Source organism: Oncorhynchus tshawytscha, linkage group LG25 (genome assembly GCF_018296145.1).
Source record: "Oncorhynchus tshawytscha isolate Ot180627B linkage group LG25, Otsh_v2.0, whole genome shotgun sequence".
Classification (NCBI taxonomy): domain Eukaryota; kingdom Metazoa; phylum Chordata; class Actinopteri; order Salmoniformes; family Salmonidae; genus Oncorhynchus; species Oncorhynchus tshawytscha.
In genome coordinates, this window is record NC_056453.1 from 29,304,302 (window position 1) to 29,321,615 (window position 17,314).

A 17,314-nucleotide genomic window follows, 5' to 3' on the forward strand; every position below is an offset into this window, starting at 1 on the left:
GATACTTTACCATTAGGCTTTGGGTTGGAATTATTTTTGATGAGGCCAAATCTGCCCCCCTGTGCCCCGGTTACATGAATTCATGGGAAAACATCAATGGGATGGAGCAGGTAGACTCGCATCATAGCAGACATATTAGCCTTCTTCGCAATAACGCATAGGCTATCCATTCAGATAAATTATTGTTTTTGTTATACCCCAGAAACATGGCAAACGGTTTTGATCGAACAACATAATATTGATTATAGAAGCTGCGTGAAACAGGGCTTAAGTCTGTTTGTGATCACTTTGATGCATTATTTGGGTTGAAGCGACACACGCTGGCGGTACTTGGAACAATCTTTCTTGTGCGCGAATTTACCTGGAATTGACACACGGCCTAAATACGAGTTGTATTTATGTAACAGTATAACTGTAAACCGTCCCCTCGCCCATACCCGGGCTCGAACCAGGGACGCTCTGCACACATCGTTACATTTACAATGGTGTTTGTCCTTCACTGGTTTCCTTTTCTTGTGGCATCAGGTCACGAATCTTTCTGCTGTGATGGCACACTGTGGTATTTCACCCAATAGATATGGGATTTAAGGAAAATTGGATTTGTTTTCGAATTATTTGTGGGTCTGTGTAATCTGAGGGCAATATGGGTATCTAATATGGTCATACACTTGGCAGGTTAGGAAGTGCAGCGCTGTTTCCACCTCATTTTGTGGGACGTGTACACATAGCCTACCTTCTCTTGAGAGCCAGGTCTGCCTATGGCGGCCTCTCTCAATAGCAAGGCTAAACTCACTGTCTCTCTCTCTCTCTGACACACACACATACACATGTATACACACACACACACACACACACACACACACACACACACACACACACACACACTATATATATATATAACAGCATAAAGGTCGTTATTGATTTTATTCCATACAATTTATAAGGCAAAAGATTATGATCTGTGAGAAATACAGAAAACAAGAATGTCAATTTTACAAATCAGTCCGCTGACAACGACATTGTTAACTTCTCTAGTGAGCCTTATACCCTTTATTCTTGCACCAGGTGCAAAAAAAAATTGACATATTTTTAGGCCAATGGGTATAGCAAAAGATCCCGCAACAATATTTGGACCAATTACTTTGTAGTGTTTTGTTGTACCTTGTCTCTGATAGGACATTATACGTGGAAGAATACATAAAAAAAATAGGATGTTCTTCGGTTTCCGAGAAGCCATTTTGAGAACATGTTTCGGGCGCAATGTCCTATGACGATGAAGATGCTGAAACCAACGAAAATTGTTACAAATCTGTGTGTTTCTCCCTCCGTCTCCAATATCTCGATACCATGGCAGCAGTCAACCGGCGGGATGATAATAACAAAGCGGGGTATCAAGCTGTGCTTGCTGGGTTAATACGTCATTGAAATGAGAGAGGAGAAAGAATGTCTGTTGCCTGTCTCTGTTTGAGACTTGTAACGGTTACCGTGAGTTTTTTCCAGTCTCCATGAAATCTACCAGCATTTCTCACGACACAACCCAACACCAACGGCCTCAGACTGAATAGCCTACAACAACTCAGTCTTGTTTCGAAAGGAGAAAGGCATTTCCAACCGTTGTTGTTTCCACCTACCGTCCATGGCTTCTGTGAGCCTGGTCTCCAGTCCCCCAACCCCCGTTGTTGTTCTTGACAAAAACATGACAGACTCTGAGCTTGCAGAGGAGGAAAGGTCGAGTAACATTCTTATCTGTCTGGAATTATATCTTCTTTACCCACTCATCTGTGCGTCTCAACAACATGCTTGTGTTACTGTTGTGTTATGAGCCGAATTTGTATTCGAATGACTCAGACAACGCTCCGTTGTTGAAGTCGGGCCTTTTCACATATGATTATTTCATGCATGCGTTATAGCGAGGTACTAGTAACATTATCCCGCTGTCCAAAACAGAATTCCCATCACGAAACACCCATTTGGAAGCATAGCGACATCGCATCAATGTTCCACTGTATCATTGACTGAGTGAGGATATGGGATGGGTTTGGTTAGTTATCATGGTCATATCATATTGTTGCATTCTGTAGGGGGTTATGTAAATGTCGACGATGTAATAGCCTTAGCCCCGCCCCAGTCATGATGCGCTTCTTTACCACCCCCTATCGAACACCACACAAATTGCTGAGAGAATTGTGAATGAGAATCTACCTCTGCTGTGCTGTAATGCCAGTGTTGAATGACTGTCTCTGTCAGTTGATGATGTCGATAACTCCCACACCCTCTCACAATCATTAGAAGCCCCTTTAATTTGATCTATTTGCCAGTGTTAGATGTTTAGCTTGCACCACTGGGGGGAAAAAGGATGCTTTTAATGCAGCATTAGTTTTAAGTTTGTGGGAACTACATTATATATGATATATAAAAATAAATGGCCACTTCTGATATATAAAAAAAAAAAAGTTTGACTTGATTTCAGTAGAAATGCCCAAACCGGAATAGTCACCAAATCAGTACAGGTAGTCAATTAGCATATTTAGGACCTCACTTTAAAAATATGGGTCATGCACCTGGTATGGAATGACCTGTGTAAATTTCTGGTTTCACATCAACAAGTAACACAATTATTGGTGGAGATATGCATGAATAAGCATGATATTTATCAACAGGAATGTATATGTTGTTTATTTCAATTGCCAGTGTTTCCCATCTTTTGAAATGCATCCACTTTATACTAAGGCCCATCACCAACCAATCTGAACTCTACGGTCATTATATGAACATGTAGAAGTTCATATATTGTCACCTTTCCCCATTGCAAAACATCCAGCATGCACATCTTCAACAAAGAAAGCTATTACATGCCCCAACCAGCTCATTCATATCCCATAACTATTCCTTTATCAGCACAAGTTGTTTGATATTAAATTGCAGCTTAGTACGTGTTAATTACATAGACCCCTGTTTCTACTACTGTCCCTTTACCCTGAGAATACATTTATGCCCTGACTTACAGTACATGAACTGTGTGAATTATCACATTTTGCCTGAACACATCAAATTTGCACTGCCAAACTCACCCCACCTCTTTAGTTTAACAGGAATGTTAGTCACAACATTTGTTTTACCTGAATGCTAAAATCACAACATTTGTTTACCTACATGTTAAAATCACATTTGTTTACCTACATGTCAAAATCACATTTGTTTACCGGAATGTTAAAATCACAAATGCTTCATATGTGTATCTGGCCCATAGAATAGGGTGCTAGAGGGTTGATGGGATTCTCACCAAAAAATACAAAAGTGGATATTTCTAGTGATTTATTGACAAAAACACAGTTGTTTCTAATTCTGTAGAACACTGAAGTTTATTCAAGCAATTTCTTCTTAAATGTCTCTAAAAGTGTAATTTCAGTTTGATAGAAAAGTTGATTTTGACACAGCAGTTTACTGAGATTGAAAATGGCCTATTTGGTTTCCTGTCCACTTTTTGATTCTCTAAATTGATATTGTTATGTTCTGTTTAAAGAGAGGATGGTGAATTGGAAGATGGAGAAATAGATGATGAAGGGATTGGGATTGAAGAGGAGAGCAAAGAAGAAGTCAAAGAAGTGAATGAAGAAAAGGAAGAGAAAGTAAAAGAAAAGGAGAAAGAAAAGGAAAAAGACATAGAGAAAGAAGACAAGACACACAGGCACTCCAGAAAAAGATACAAAAAAACAAGAGAGAAGAGGAGGTCAAAGAGAAGGAGACGCGACAGTCGGAAAGTAAGACCAGAATCATGAAATCAACACCTGGCATCGTTAAAGTAGAGTCCTCCAAAAATTACAATCACAAATATGTTCGGTCTGCAAAATCCTTCAATTCACCATGTAAAGCACTGCTTTTGATTTTGTAGACCTTCAGGTTTTGATTTGACTTAATCGACCTTTAGATCTACAAATCAATTTATTTAGATATTTTCTACTTCCTCAGTTTTTCTCTATGGACCCGATTCAGTTGAGATAAGCACTTACAACTCAAACATTTGTTTACGTCATTCATTAATTTCAGTGGGAGACAGAAAATGTGAATGAAGTCATAATACCATCCTAAGTATTGCTCTCCTCTCTCCCAGCATCACTCCCCCTCCAGTAGCTCCAGTTCTGACAGCTATGAGTCTTCCCTGGAGAGACCAGAGAGAGACAGGCCCAAGAACAAGAAGAACCAAGACAGGTCACACCGTGGTGGTGACTATGATGGCCAGTCAGCTCAGGTGAATATTTCATTGTTTGGTAACAGTTATATGTATTACAATTCATAAGCATTTAGAACATTTATATGAATTTATAAACATAAGCATTGAAGGGTGGAACTTTTGTGGGGAAAACCTCATTCTGATTGGCTGGGCCTGGCTCCCCAGTGGTTGGTCGTATGAAATCCATAGATTAGGGCCTAATTCATTCATTTCAGTTGACTGATTTCAACTGGAACTGAGTAAAATCTTTAAAATTGTTGCATGTTGCATTTATATTTTTGTTACTTATATTTAAAGTATTTATAGGCATGTATAAGTAAGTAAGTGAGAATGGACAAGTAAGCCTTGTCCGAGCCAGAACAGCCCATAGGGCAGGAGCCTATCAGGAGGCAGCTTGTGATTTACAAGTACACTCCCTGGACAGGACACTAGTCTATCGCAGGGCCTATAGGCATGCATAAACAAGCATTTTTACCATATACAATACCTTTTCAATAACAACATTACCATCTCTTCTGACTGACTCCTCCAGCATGGGTGTGATCCATCAAGTGGTGGCCATGGCAACCCACAGAGGTCAGAGAGGTCAGCAGGCCGACACAGGAGTGGTAGTGGTGACTATGACAAGTACAGCGACTACAGCGAAGACAAGTATGACTATGAGGGAGAGGGGGGTGATTATGATGAGGAGGAGATGTGGCAGGGGAAAGACTCTATATCTCCTAGCCAAGGCCTGGGCAGGGGACGCGGTTCCAAGGACCAGATGAAGAGAGGTGGCATGAAGGGCATGCAGAAACAACAACAGCAGCAGTGTATGTATGGCCTGTGTGAATTGTGTTGATTTTGTGTTGAAATGTCTTGTCGAATGATATTCAAGTTTGTCGAAGTTAACAGTCTAGTGGCTATAGTAGTGTAAAGTGTGTCCATTTTGGATTTTCATATCACCTCTGACAAATGTGGTTTTTATTTTATTGCAGCTTACATAAATGTTTTACAAAGATCTATGTATTAGATCCTGTTGTTCTGACTTTTAATGGTTGTTCTGTTTTTCAGTTGGTGGTCAGCGGGGGCGGGGCAGAGGAAGTGGAGTGGGAGGAAGGGGGCGGGGCAACATGCTCAACAAGAACAACAAGAAGCAGATGCAGCAGATGAAGGGCAACAAGAACTGGGGGCGTGGCCGGGGGCGAGGCGGCGGGGCCGAGCAGGCCGGAGAGGGGATGAAGCAGGTAAAGAACAAAGATGGCGTAAATTGGAATTCAGGCGCTTTCCCAATATGTCTTTCCTCAATTACTTGCATCCTCTCTCCTCGTCTCCTTTTCAAAAAGCATTGGAGAAGAAGGTCAGAGGGGAAGGATCTTGGATCTTCTCCAATCCAGTTTGAGAAGGTGATGAGGAGAGAAGATGAGAGGAATCTAGAAAATACTAATTGAGAAGGAGCAATAGAATTGTTAGAATGTACCTCAGTTGGTTTAGAGTTCAGACCAATCCATTTTGTCCCTTTGGTGACCTTGTCCATAAGAAGGAAGTAAGGGCCCTCCTGGTGTTTTTATTTTAATTTTATAGAAGAAATGTCAGAGCAAAGATAATTTCTCTATATAAAAATCTAGTATTGTTAGAATCTACCTGTTACCTTCAGACCAGGGGAGAATGACTGTCCACTTGCATTGTGGATTTCAAGTTGAAGGCCATCTGCGTTACTGCAGGCATTGTTTCTAGAAAACAGGACGCTCCATAATAGTGAATGGCGAAATGGGGATTTGTATGGTACTTTAAAATCACACACAGACAAAGGGATCATTTAGTTGCTAATGGAGGCCTGTAGTACCTCAGTCGGCCTTCAAGTTTAGATACTCCATGAGAGGGGGCAGCACTGAGCTAGCCTGCAACATCACTTCCTAGAGCAGCTCAAACTGCAATGTTTCCAAAAATCTCTCCCTGTAGCAAGATGGCGACATGCTGTAATGACACTTCCTGGTCGTCAAATGCACCACCGAGCATTCTCCTAGGAAACAATAGGGTGACGTCATTGATGGCTTGGTCCATATTTTTTACAGTCTGCTTCAGACCAATGTTGTCCCTTTGCTTGTCTTATCCATAGGAGGGTGGTGGGAAGGGCCCTCCGGGTGGTTTTCAGAAGAAGCGCCCCATTATGACCAAGGAGTTCATTAACCAACACACGGTGGAACACAACGGGAGATACATCTGTAAATACTTCCTGGAGGGACGATGTATCAAGGTAAATACTTCCTGGAGGGACTGCATCAAGGTAAATACTTCCTGGAGGGACGATGTATCAAGGTAAATACTTCCTGGAGGGACTGCATCAAGGTAAATACTTCCTAGAGGGACTGCATCAAGGTAAATACTTCCTAGAGGGACTGCATCAAGGTAAATACTTCCTAGAGGGACTGCATCAAGGTAAATACTTCCTAGAGGGACTGCATCAAGGTAAATACTTCCTAGAGGGACTGCATCAAGGTAAATACTTCCTGGAGGGACTGCATCAAGGTAAATACTTCCTGGAGGGACTGCATCAAGGTAAATACTTCCTGGAGGGACTGCATCAAGGTAAATACTTCCTAGAGGGACTGCATCAAGGTAAATACTTCCTAGAGGGACTGCATCAAGGTAAATACTTCCTAGAGGGACTGCATCAAGGTAAATACTTCCTAGAGGGACTGCATCAAGGTAAATACTTCCTAGAGGGACTGCATCAAGTTAAGGCAAGTCAAGTCGGCACCTCTGAGGTGAATGTAACAACAGCAATTTTGGTTACACTACCGGAGGTCTACAGGTATAATGCATTATGGCACGCTCATAATTATAAGCCTTGTTATAAGTATCTATGAACTGCTTAGGTCTATATTGTGTTAGTATCATGACAGTGCAAAATAAATCAATGTACTTTTTAGGCTGGTATGCTGATTTGCTTTAAAAAGAACAACCTTGTATTCTATCTCTGTCTGCCTCACATCATATTCGCTCTCTTTCAGGGGGACCAGTGTAAGTTTGAACATGAGCTGGTTACTCCAGACAAGAAGAAGGAGCTGTGTAAATTCTACCTCCAAGGATACTGCAGTAAAGGAGACAACTGCATCTACATGCACAATATCCTTCAATATGAATCACCAACAAATATTCTGCAATTGTTTCTGTCGTTGTGTGGAATTGCCATCTATTTTTTATTAGGTTAATTCATGAAGGTAACTGAAATTCCAATTCCTCTTTGATAAGCAAATGGATTGGAATTTAAGTTTACTATCTGAAATGACTGGATTGAAATGGAATTGACCCCAACCCTGGAATGAAACCATTACTCTAACTCTAGAGGGTTCATGCTTATCTGATCAACTTCAAATGAGAGGAATTAGTTGACTTCCCTCATCTGTTTAGTCATGATGACTCATTGGGTCAGTAGATGGCCATCATATATTGACTACGCTAGAGATTCTCTTCATAAAATACTATGTAATATGTGTGTTTTATTGTATGTGAGATAAGTGATGTCCTATATTGATATGCAATGTAATATGTGTACTAATATGTGAGTCTAGAGTCCAGATTTAAACTTTGATGTATTCTCTAGAATTAGAAAAACTTTATTGTCCACACAATGTGAAAATGTGTCTTTGGCTTCCCCACATAAAAACAGTCAATTGTAATACACTTATTTGTAATACTTTTATTCCTCCATACTTGTCCTTGACTCGTGGCTGTACGTGAATATCCCTGTAAGTTTTTTCATACTGGAGCCAAGTGTTATCAGGGAGACAACTGTAAATTCTCGCATGATCCTTTGAATGATGTGACCAAAGACCTGCTTGATAAGGTAAGAAAAACATAATCATAAACGCCACAAACTGAAATATTGTGTGTCTAAACCAGGACTAGACAACCCTGTTCCTGGAGTGCAGCAGGTACTACAGGATTTTGTACCAACTAGGCACCACGCCAGACCAACTGAGCTAATTGATCAGTTTAGTGATTGCCTAAATTCAACACACCTGGTCTTCCAGGTTGGTTAAATGAAAAACATGAAGTGCCTGCGGCCCTCCAGGACCATGGTTGCCTACCCCCAGTCTAAACGGTCTGCGTTTTAAAACCATTACACTAACAACTTAGTGATTGTGTGTGGATCAAAATAGTAACATCTAATAGGGTCATCTATCAAAAGTCTAAATTCTGAACAGTAGTTCACTAGTTCCTTACCCACAGCCATACAGTGAAGAGTATAGCGTTTGCTTCATTGTGCGTCCTATGTATTGTCTTCAGATAATCAACACAGAGGAGGAGATCGCCCATGAAGATGAGATGGAGTTGGAGGACCTGAGGAAACAGGGGATTGCCCCCCTGCCTAAACCCCCTCCTGGGGTGGGGCTGCTGCCCACACCGGGTCCCGGTGGTCCTGGGTCTGGAGGTCCTAACCCTGGTCCTGGACCCTCCAGCCCACAGGAGGGGGGAAGCAGTGGGGGGAACTCCGGGGGAAAGAAGATCCCCTCTCTGTTTGAGATTGTGGTGAAACCTACAGTGGACCTGGCTCAGAAGATTGCTCAAAGGTAGCTTTACTTTTACCTTACATGCGCTCACATAATCTTCAGTATAATGTAAATGTTTTTTTGCACAATTTGTCAGCTATATATTTGAAGTCAGAAGTTTACATACACTTAGGTTGGAGCCATTAAAAGTAATTTTTCAACCACTCCACAAATTTCTTGTTAACGAACTATAGTTTTGGCAAGTCAGTTAGGACATCTACTTTGTGAATGACACATGTAATTTTGCCAACAATTGTTTACAGACAGATGATTTCACTTATAATTCACTGTATCACAATTCCAGTGGGTCAGGAGTTTACATACACTAAGCTGAATGTGCTTTAAAACAGCTTGGAAAATTCAAAAAAAAATGATGTCATGGCTTTAGAAGCTTTTGATAGGATAATTGACATAATTTGAGTCAATTGGAGGTGTACCTGTGGATGTATTTCAAGGCCTACCTTCAAACTAGGTGCCTCTTTGGTTGACATCATGGGAAAATCATAAGAAATCAGCCAAGACTTCAGAAAACAAATTGTAGACCTCCACAAGTCTGGTTCATCCTTGGGAGCAGTTTCCAGACGCCTGAAGGTACCACGTTCATCTGTACAAACAATAGTACGCAATTATAAACACAGTGGGACCACGCAGCTGTCATACCGCTCAGGAAGGAGATGCGTTCTGTCTCCTAGAGATGAACGTACTTTTGTGCGAAAAGTGCAAATCAATCCCAGAACAACAGCATAGGACCTTTGTGAAGATGCTGGAGGAAACAGGTACAAAAATATCTATATCCACAGTAAAAACAAGTCCTATATTTATTTTATTAGGCAAGTCAGTTAAGAACAAATTCTTATTTTCAATGACGGGCTAGGAACAGTGGGTTAACTGCCTGTTCAGGGGCAGAACAACAGATTTGTACCATGTCAGCTCGGGGATTTGAACTTGCAACCTTCCGGTTACTAGTCCAACGCTCTAACCACTAGGCTACCCTGCCGCCCCATATTGACATAACCTGAAAGGCCACTCAGCAAGGAAGAAGTCACTGCTCCAAAACCGCCATAAAAAAGCCAGACTATGGTTTGCAACTGCACATGGGGACAAAGAACGTACTTTTTGGAGAACTTCTGACCCACTGGGAATGTGATGAAAGAAATAAAAGCTGAAATAAATCATTCTCTCTACTATTATTCTGACATTTCACATTCTTAAAATAAAGTGGTGATCCTAACTGACCTAAAACAGGTCCTTTTAACTAGGATGAAATGTCAGGAATTGTGGAAAAACTGAATTTAAATGTATTTGGCTAAGGTGTATGTAAACTTCCGACTTCAACTGTGTATAATATTCTCTTTAATATATACACTACCGTTCAAAAGTTTGGGGTCACTTAGAAATGTCTTTGTTTTTGAAAGAAAAGTATATTTTTTTGTCCATTTAAAATAACATCAAATTGATCACAAATAAAGGGTAGACATTGTTAATCTTTTAAATGACTATTGTAGCTGGAAACGGCAGATTTTTAATGGATTATCTACATAGGCGTACAGAGGCCCCATCATCAGCAACTATCACTCCTGTGTTCCAATGGCACGTTTTGTTAGCTAATCCAAGTTCATAATTTTAAAAGGCTAATTGATCATTATAAAACCCTTTTGCAATTATGTTAGCACAGCTGAAAACTGTTCTAATTAAAGAAGAAATAAAACTGTCCTTCTTTAGACTAGTTGAGTATCTGGAGCATCAGCATTTGTGGGTTCGATTACAGGCTCAAAATGGCCAGAAACAAAGAACTTTCTTCTGAAACGCGACAGTCTATTCTTGTTCTAAGAAATGAAGGCTATTCCATGCGAGAAATTGCCAAGAAACTGAAGATCTCGTACAACGCGCTGTACAACTCCCTTCACAGAACAGTGCAAACTGTCTCTAACCAGAATAGAAAGAGGAGTGGGAGGCCCCGGTGCACAACTGAGCAAGACGACAAGTAGATTAGTGTCTAGTTTGAGAAACAGACGCCTCACAAGTCCTCAACTGGCAGCTTCATTAAATAGCACCCGCAAAACACCAGTCTCAACGTCAACAGTGAAGAGAAGACTCCGGGATGCTGGCCTTCTAGGCAGAGTTCCTCTGTCCAGTGTCTGTGTTCTTTTGCCCATCTTAATCTTTTCTTTTTATTGGCCAGTCTGAGATATGGTTATTTTTTTCCAACTCTGCCTAGAAGGTCAGCATCCTGGAGTCGCCTCTTCATTTACAACATTAACAATGTCTGCATGGTATTTCTGATCAATTTTGTTAATTTAATGGACAAAAAAATGTGCTTTTCTTTAAAAAACAAGGACATTTCTAAGTGACCTCCAAACTTTTGAACGGTAGTGTACGTCCATGCTCTTACTCAGTTGTGCACCGGGGCCTCCCACTCCTCTTTCTATTCTGGTTAGAGCCAGTTTGGCTGTTCTGTGATAAATACAGTACCAGTCAAAAGTTTGAACACACCTACTCATTCCAGTTTATTTTTAATTTTTATACATTGTAGAATAAAACTATGAAATAACACATATGGAATCATTTAGTATCCAAAAAAGTGTTAAACAAATCAATTTGTTGATATATTTGAGATTCTTCAAAGTAGCCATCCTTTTCCTTGATGACAGCTTTGCACACGCTTGGCATTCTCTCATGAGGAGGTAGTCACCTGGAATGCATTTCAATTAAGAGGTGTTCCTTGTTAAAAGTTCATTTGTGGAATTTCTTTCCTTGATACGTTTGACCCAATCAGTTGGGTTGTGACAAGGTAGGAGTGGTATACTGAATATTATGGAAAGAACAGCTCAAATAAGCAAAGAGAAATGACAGTCCATCATTACTTTAAGACATGAAGGTCAGTCAATCCAGAACATTTGAAGAACCTTTTTGGTTACTACATGATTTCATATGTGTTATTTCATAGTTTTGATGTCTTCACTATTATTCTACAATGTAGAAAATAGTCAAAATAAGAAAAACCCTTGATTGAGTAGGTGTGTCCAAACTTTTCACTGGTATTGTGTATATACAAACACACACACACACACACACACACTTGAGTGGACAAACATTAGGAACAACTGTTCTTTCCATTGCATAGACGGACCAGGAGAATCCTGGTGAAAGCTATGATCCCTTATTGATGTCTTGTTAAATCCACTTCAATCAGTATTAAAGAAGGATTTTTAAGCATTGACACAATTGAGACATGGGTTGTGTATGTGTGCCATTCAGAGGGTGAATGGACAAGACAAAAATGTAAGTGCCTTTGAATGGTGTATGGTATTAGGTGCCAGGTGCACCGGTTTGTGTCAAGAACTGCAACGCTGCTGGGTTTTTAACGCTCAACAGTTTCCCATGTGTATCAAGAGTGGTCCACCACCCAAAGGACATCCAGCCAACTTCACACAACTGTGGGGAGCATTGGAATCAACATGGGTCAGCATCCCTATGGAATACTTTCGGCACCTTCTAGAGTTGTTGCCCAACGTATTGAGGCTGTTCTAGGGGGAGTGCAACTCAATATTAGGAAGGTGTTCTTAATGTTTTGTACACTGTGTTTATTATCCCATTAAATTTGTTATAAAAAATCCCCTGAATTAATTAATGCATATTTTTGGGGGTTGCAGTGGATCCAACTTCAACTGTCAGTCTGGAGGCCAGTTTCCGAGTGATGAGTTTGGTGGAGGGGGTCCCGATGACAACATACAGCAGAGTGGACCCAATGGCCCACCCCCTGTCCTCCCTCCGGGGTCTCCCCCTGGCTCCATGGGGGGTCCCTCTCCTCCCTATCCATCCCACACTGGGCCACCAATGCAGCAACAGCAGAACCCCCCTGGACAGCACCCCCAACACCAACCACCCCATGGGTTCCCCATGCCACCACCTCCCGGTATTTACTAGCTTTCTTCTCTTTACTTTGGGTTCTTTCAATGCATCTGTAGAGTTTGATTAATTAAAACCTCTCATTTGCTGTTTATTCCTGCCTCCAGGTCCGCCACCACCCTTCCTGGGTCACCGACCAAATATGAACTTGAACCCCAATATGAACATGAACCTCCAGAGGCCCCCTCCACCGTTCCCTCCATTCCCAGACCCCATGCAGATGCTTCAGAACATGAACGTGCCGTTCCAAACCATGGGAGCCGTGGGCCAAAACCCTGCAGAGTTCTTTAACAACTTCTTCAGGAACCAGGCTCAGGCCATGGGCCAAGGAGGTTGGTCTTACAATGATACATGGATGAATGTCTCTTATAGTAAGGAATAAGCAGATAATGTAGATAATAGCCATCAATTTGTTATGTCAAGGATTTAATTATTTACAGTATGTGGGTTTTTCAGTCTAAATGCTCCAAGCAATGACCATATTCTGTTATAGCTTTCCTTTTTTATATCCAGTTCTTTCGATGTGTTAACAGATGTTGATTCATTAAAACCTCACTCTGCATATTCCTCCTCATATCTCCCCACCTCCTCTCCATTAGACATGGGTATGCCTTTCAGTCAGAACACGTCCCAACAGCAGGGGAGCGCTGACTCCCAAATGCTGTCCCAGATGCAGGGCCTACCCCCTGCAGTACAGAAGGCCCTGCTCCTACACCTACAGCAGCAGCAAGGCAGTGAGCCACAAGGTTTTGAGGAACAAGGTGGCAAAACCCCTAAAGGTAAGTGTGAAGGATTATTTATTTACAGCAAAGTGAAACAGTTTTGTACTCATCACCAAACATTACCATTTAATAACTAGGGTACACATTTCACAGATATTGCACAGTATGCTTGGTTGCACTTGCTTGGCAATACTTAAATCATGCTTATACTGTATAATCGTCATGAACATAACTTACATGCTCTACACCAGGGTTCCCCAACTGGCGGGTGGTTTTATTTGGCTCCCCACTATTTGTTTGATTTATTTTTTCATAAATGGACATAAGACAATAAACAAGTTATTTTAATTTAAGAAATCTGTTCCCAAGTATTCCCACACATAATGGAGAGATGCAAGATCGTATATAAATGTAATCAAGGTTTGAAATTGTTATGTTTTAGTCAAACATATCTGTTTGGGCTTCTTGCGGTTAATTTGCAGTCTACAAATTATTTGTAATTATGTTCCAGCCTCCCAACCATCCACTCAAGAAAAAAATTGTCCCCTGGCTGAATCTTGTTGATGATCCCCCCCTCTACACGTTTCAGATGACTCTACTAACTGGTATTCCAGTGATGACGAGGATGGGAACTGTGTCACGGCCATTCTTAAGTCTCTGAAGAAACAGAATGAGAAGCTCCAGCAGGGGCCACAGTCCATCAAACACCCCTCTGTTCCCCAGTTGGCCCCTGGAGACCCCAGGCTCCAGAAGGAGCGGGCCCCACCCAGCGACCCCCGTATGAAGGCAGCAGACCCCCGCCAGAGACCACCAGACATGAGGAAAGAGCCCGACTCCAGCGGGGGCCCCAGACAGGCCAGGGACCCCAGGAAGGTATAGATATCTAGCCTACTGTTTAATGCTGGTGCATGTCTGTTGTTGTTACTTTGTATTGAGCTTTTATGCTGAAAAACGAATCTCCTCTTTGATGACATTAGTGTTTGAATCTAATCTAATAAGGTGAGGCCCCTGGAGCCACCCAACTCCTTCAAACCAGAGCTCCACCACCATCGCCAGCAGCACCACCACCACAATAAGGCTCCAGCCAGAGAGGAGGATGAGGATGGGGAGAGGGAGCTAAGAGAACGGGCTGCTCTCATCCCTTTGGATTCCTGCCCAGGTATAACCCTAATATTTTAAAGCCTATTTTTCTTTTGAATGCTGCTGCTGTTGTTTTCTAGCCTAGTATTTAATCTTTTTTTTAATTTGTATTCATCATACATATCAGAGTCTTACTGACATCTGCCATGTGAATGAAATGAAATAGAATAGAATATTGTTGTCCATAACAATATTTTGTAAAATGTTGATGAAATGAACTTTTAGGGGTGATGCTCCGCGACCCACGCTGCCAGCTGCAGCAGTTCAGCCACATCCGTGTAGACGTTGTGTTACAGCGCCCAGCCTATGCCTCAACCGTGGTCTGGTCGGCTGAGGATCTCATCCCCTCACTGGTGCCCAAACAGGAGCACTCCATCAATCTACCTCTACCGCCCCTCATCGCTGACGCACAGATGAACCGAACCAACAATAGGACCAGGACTTTATCCCCTGACCACTCCACCATAACCACCTCCACCACCCCTCCACACATGGACCCTCGCCTGGTCGCTGCCCGTCTGAAGGAGGGTGTGCTGGGTGTGGGGGTTGGACTAGGCAGGCTCCCCTCCAGGACACTGGAGCCCAGGGGGTCAACAGAGAGGTTGTTGGATCCCAGGCAACACAAGGCCCTGGGTGTGGACCCCCGGATAGGTCGGTCAGGTAGTGTGGACACTAAGCTCCCTATCCTGAGGGAGACGGAGAGAGGTGGTGGGGGAGGTGGGGGTGCTGGAGGAGACCCCAGGTTGCAGAGGAGCAGTGCTAGTGGAACCTCTTCCTCCAAAACCACTACGTTAACATTTTCAGCCCCGGCGCCAGCTCCATCTAAATCTGAGGCTGAGAAGCCAGAGAAGCTGTGTCCGTACGCCCCAGGGCGCCTGTCCTCTTCCGGTGGTGGGTTAGAGAGCCCAACCACCTCCACTCTGCTAGGGGGCATCAGCCTTTATGACCCCAGAAACCAGGCACCACAGCAGGGCCAGCGGGACGAGACAGAGCCCACGAGGAAGACTGGGATCCTCAAACTACCAGCCAAGAGAGAAAACAACACTAACACTAAAACTCCACCATCATCCTCGCTCTCGCCAACCCAGCGATCTGGAGGGTCTGTATCCACACAGGATGTCAAGGGCGGTACCGAGAGCGCCATGGATGGGTCTGGGTCCAAAAGTCGTCCACCTCCTACCCTCTCCTCTGCTCCTACAGTGACAATGTCAGGGTCGGAGCCTCCCAGCTCCCCAGTCAAATCCTCCGCCCCCGCGGTCCACCACCTACCCATCCAGGCCCTCGCAGGCCTGATCAGGCCCCCCTACACAGACCCCAGACAGGTCAAACAGGTAGAGAAGGAGGCCAAGCAGCAGGAGGAGAAGGAGCTGGAGGAGAAGGGAGAAGAGGAGGAGAAGGTGGAGGAAGCAAAGGAGAAGGAGGAGACAGAAGACGATAGGCCGCTGAAAGACGTATTCAAGACCTTCGACCCCACTGCCTCCCCTTTCAGTCAGTAAATACTCCTATTTTGAAATATATAAAAACACTCCTGTGTTGGAATGTTTCTAAATATATTGACAACCTAGTAAAATATACTGTATGTTCTGTACATTTATTAGAAACTTGTATCATTATTATTGAGCTTTACATATTTATTTCACCTGTATATAAAACTGTCTGCTCTTCAGGATCTGTTGAGAATAGACTCACGTGTCACTAAATGTATTGTACATTGATAGAGATCGTCCCTGTCTGTCGCTTCAAGACAGACATTTGATCATGTTATTATACAGTAAATGGCTACCAGTCATGGCAGCATAGATAGTAGGGTAGATGCTGGCTGTGCAAAGACTTGGTTTATGTACAGTATAACTATCTTAAGTCTATAGGGATGTTATTCGTCTTTGAAAGGGAGTTAAGATATGGACAGTATTAAGGGTTTAACTTTCATATCAAAATATGTAATATTAAGGAACTGTATTAAAATGGTTATTTTATGAAACAGTACAGTATTTCCGGCCAGGTCTACACCTTTTGAAAAAACATTTAATACAGTCCTATATACCAGAACACTAAGTAAACCTAGAATCTCAGTTATTTTTCCTTTTGATCTTATATTTTCATATTATTTACAGACACTTTTACATTTGTGTTCCATGCTCACGATGGTGGTTAAGAAATTAGAATATTGAAAGTGGGTGTAACATGGGTTTCATTTGGTCCATTTTGTGTGATTATGTATGGTGCTACATTTGAGATTGACTGAATTGAATTTATTTTTATTATATGCTATTAGGTCACATTTTAAATGGCTTGTTTCGTATCATAAACGCAGTGTTTTTTTATGAATGGTGTAATCTGGGTTATGTCATGTTTGTTTTGTTTTATAATGTCAATATGGTTGATCAGATATTGTCTAAATGGTCAAACTCAAAGATGCTCATGTTGAAATGCCTTTTTAAGCAGTGTCTTTCAAAAAAAAAATCCATACATGACATCCTCCTTTATGTTGTGAGATGTATTTATGTATAGCCAAAGGACATGTACATTACTTATATTCCTCTTTTATTCCCCCAACACATAACATCCATATGCAAACAACAATATACAGTCACAAACATCCACAACATCACCCCTGCCTAGACCCTCTCACACCCCCATCTCCAGCAATACTCTCCGCCAGGCCACATGGCCTCAAACTGCATCATTTTGTTTCTCTCCATCACCCACGCACTTTCAACATTTAGATAATAAAGGATTTTACTTTTCCACTGTGTTAACGATGGAGGATTGGTTGA

The 17,314-nt window shown here is 42.1% G+C and overlaps 1 protein-coding gene across 1 annotated transcript; it reads left to right on the plus strand.

Moving 5' to 3' along the window:
* The first annotated feature begins 1,214 nt into the window (after window positions 1-1,214).
* LOC112224591 (zinc finger CCCH domain-containing protein 6) lies at window positions 1,215-17,292 on the plus strand. Its single transcript, XM_024388229.2, has 15 exons — window positions 1,215-1,728; window positions 3,524-3,761; window positions 4,112-4,249; window positions 4,764-5,043; window positions 5,285-5,457; window positions 6,330-6,467; window positions 7,225-7,339; window positions 7,951-8,060; window positions 8,504-8,787; window positions 12,420-12,682; window positions 12,783-13,007; window positions 13,275-13,454; window positions 13,987-14,270; window positions 14,397-14,556; window positions 14,763-17,292. The coding sequence occupies exons 1-15, from the start codon at window positions 1,637-1,639 to the stop codon at window positions 16,031-16,033; spliced, it is 3,951 nt and encodes a 1,316-aa protein (XP_024243997.1). The 5' UTR covers window positions 1,215-1,636; the 3' UTR covers window positions 16,034-17,292.
* The last annotated feature ends 22 nt before the right edge of the window (window positions 17,293-17,314 follow it).

What these genes read in the sequence shown, in the direction of transcription:
- LOC112224591 (XM_024388229.2), top strand. Translation starts at nt 1,637, where the DNA reads ATGGCTTCTGTGAGCCTGGTCTCCAGTCCCCCAACCCCCGTTGTTGTT. An exon ending in GAGCTTGCAGAGGAGGAAAG is followed by an intron (nt 1,729 to 3,523) that starts GTCGAGTAACAT and finishes TTCTGTTTAAAG; the next exon opens with AGAGGATGGTGAATTGGAAG. An exon ending in GAAACAACAACAGCAGCAGT is followed by an intron (nt 5,044 to 5,284) that starts GTATGTATGGCC and finishes TCTGTTTTTCAG; the next exon opens with TTGGTGGTCAGCGGGGGCGG.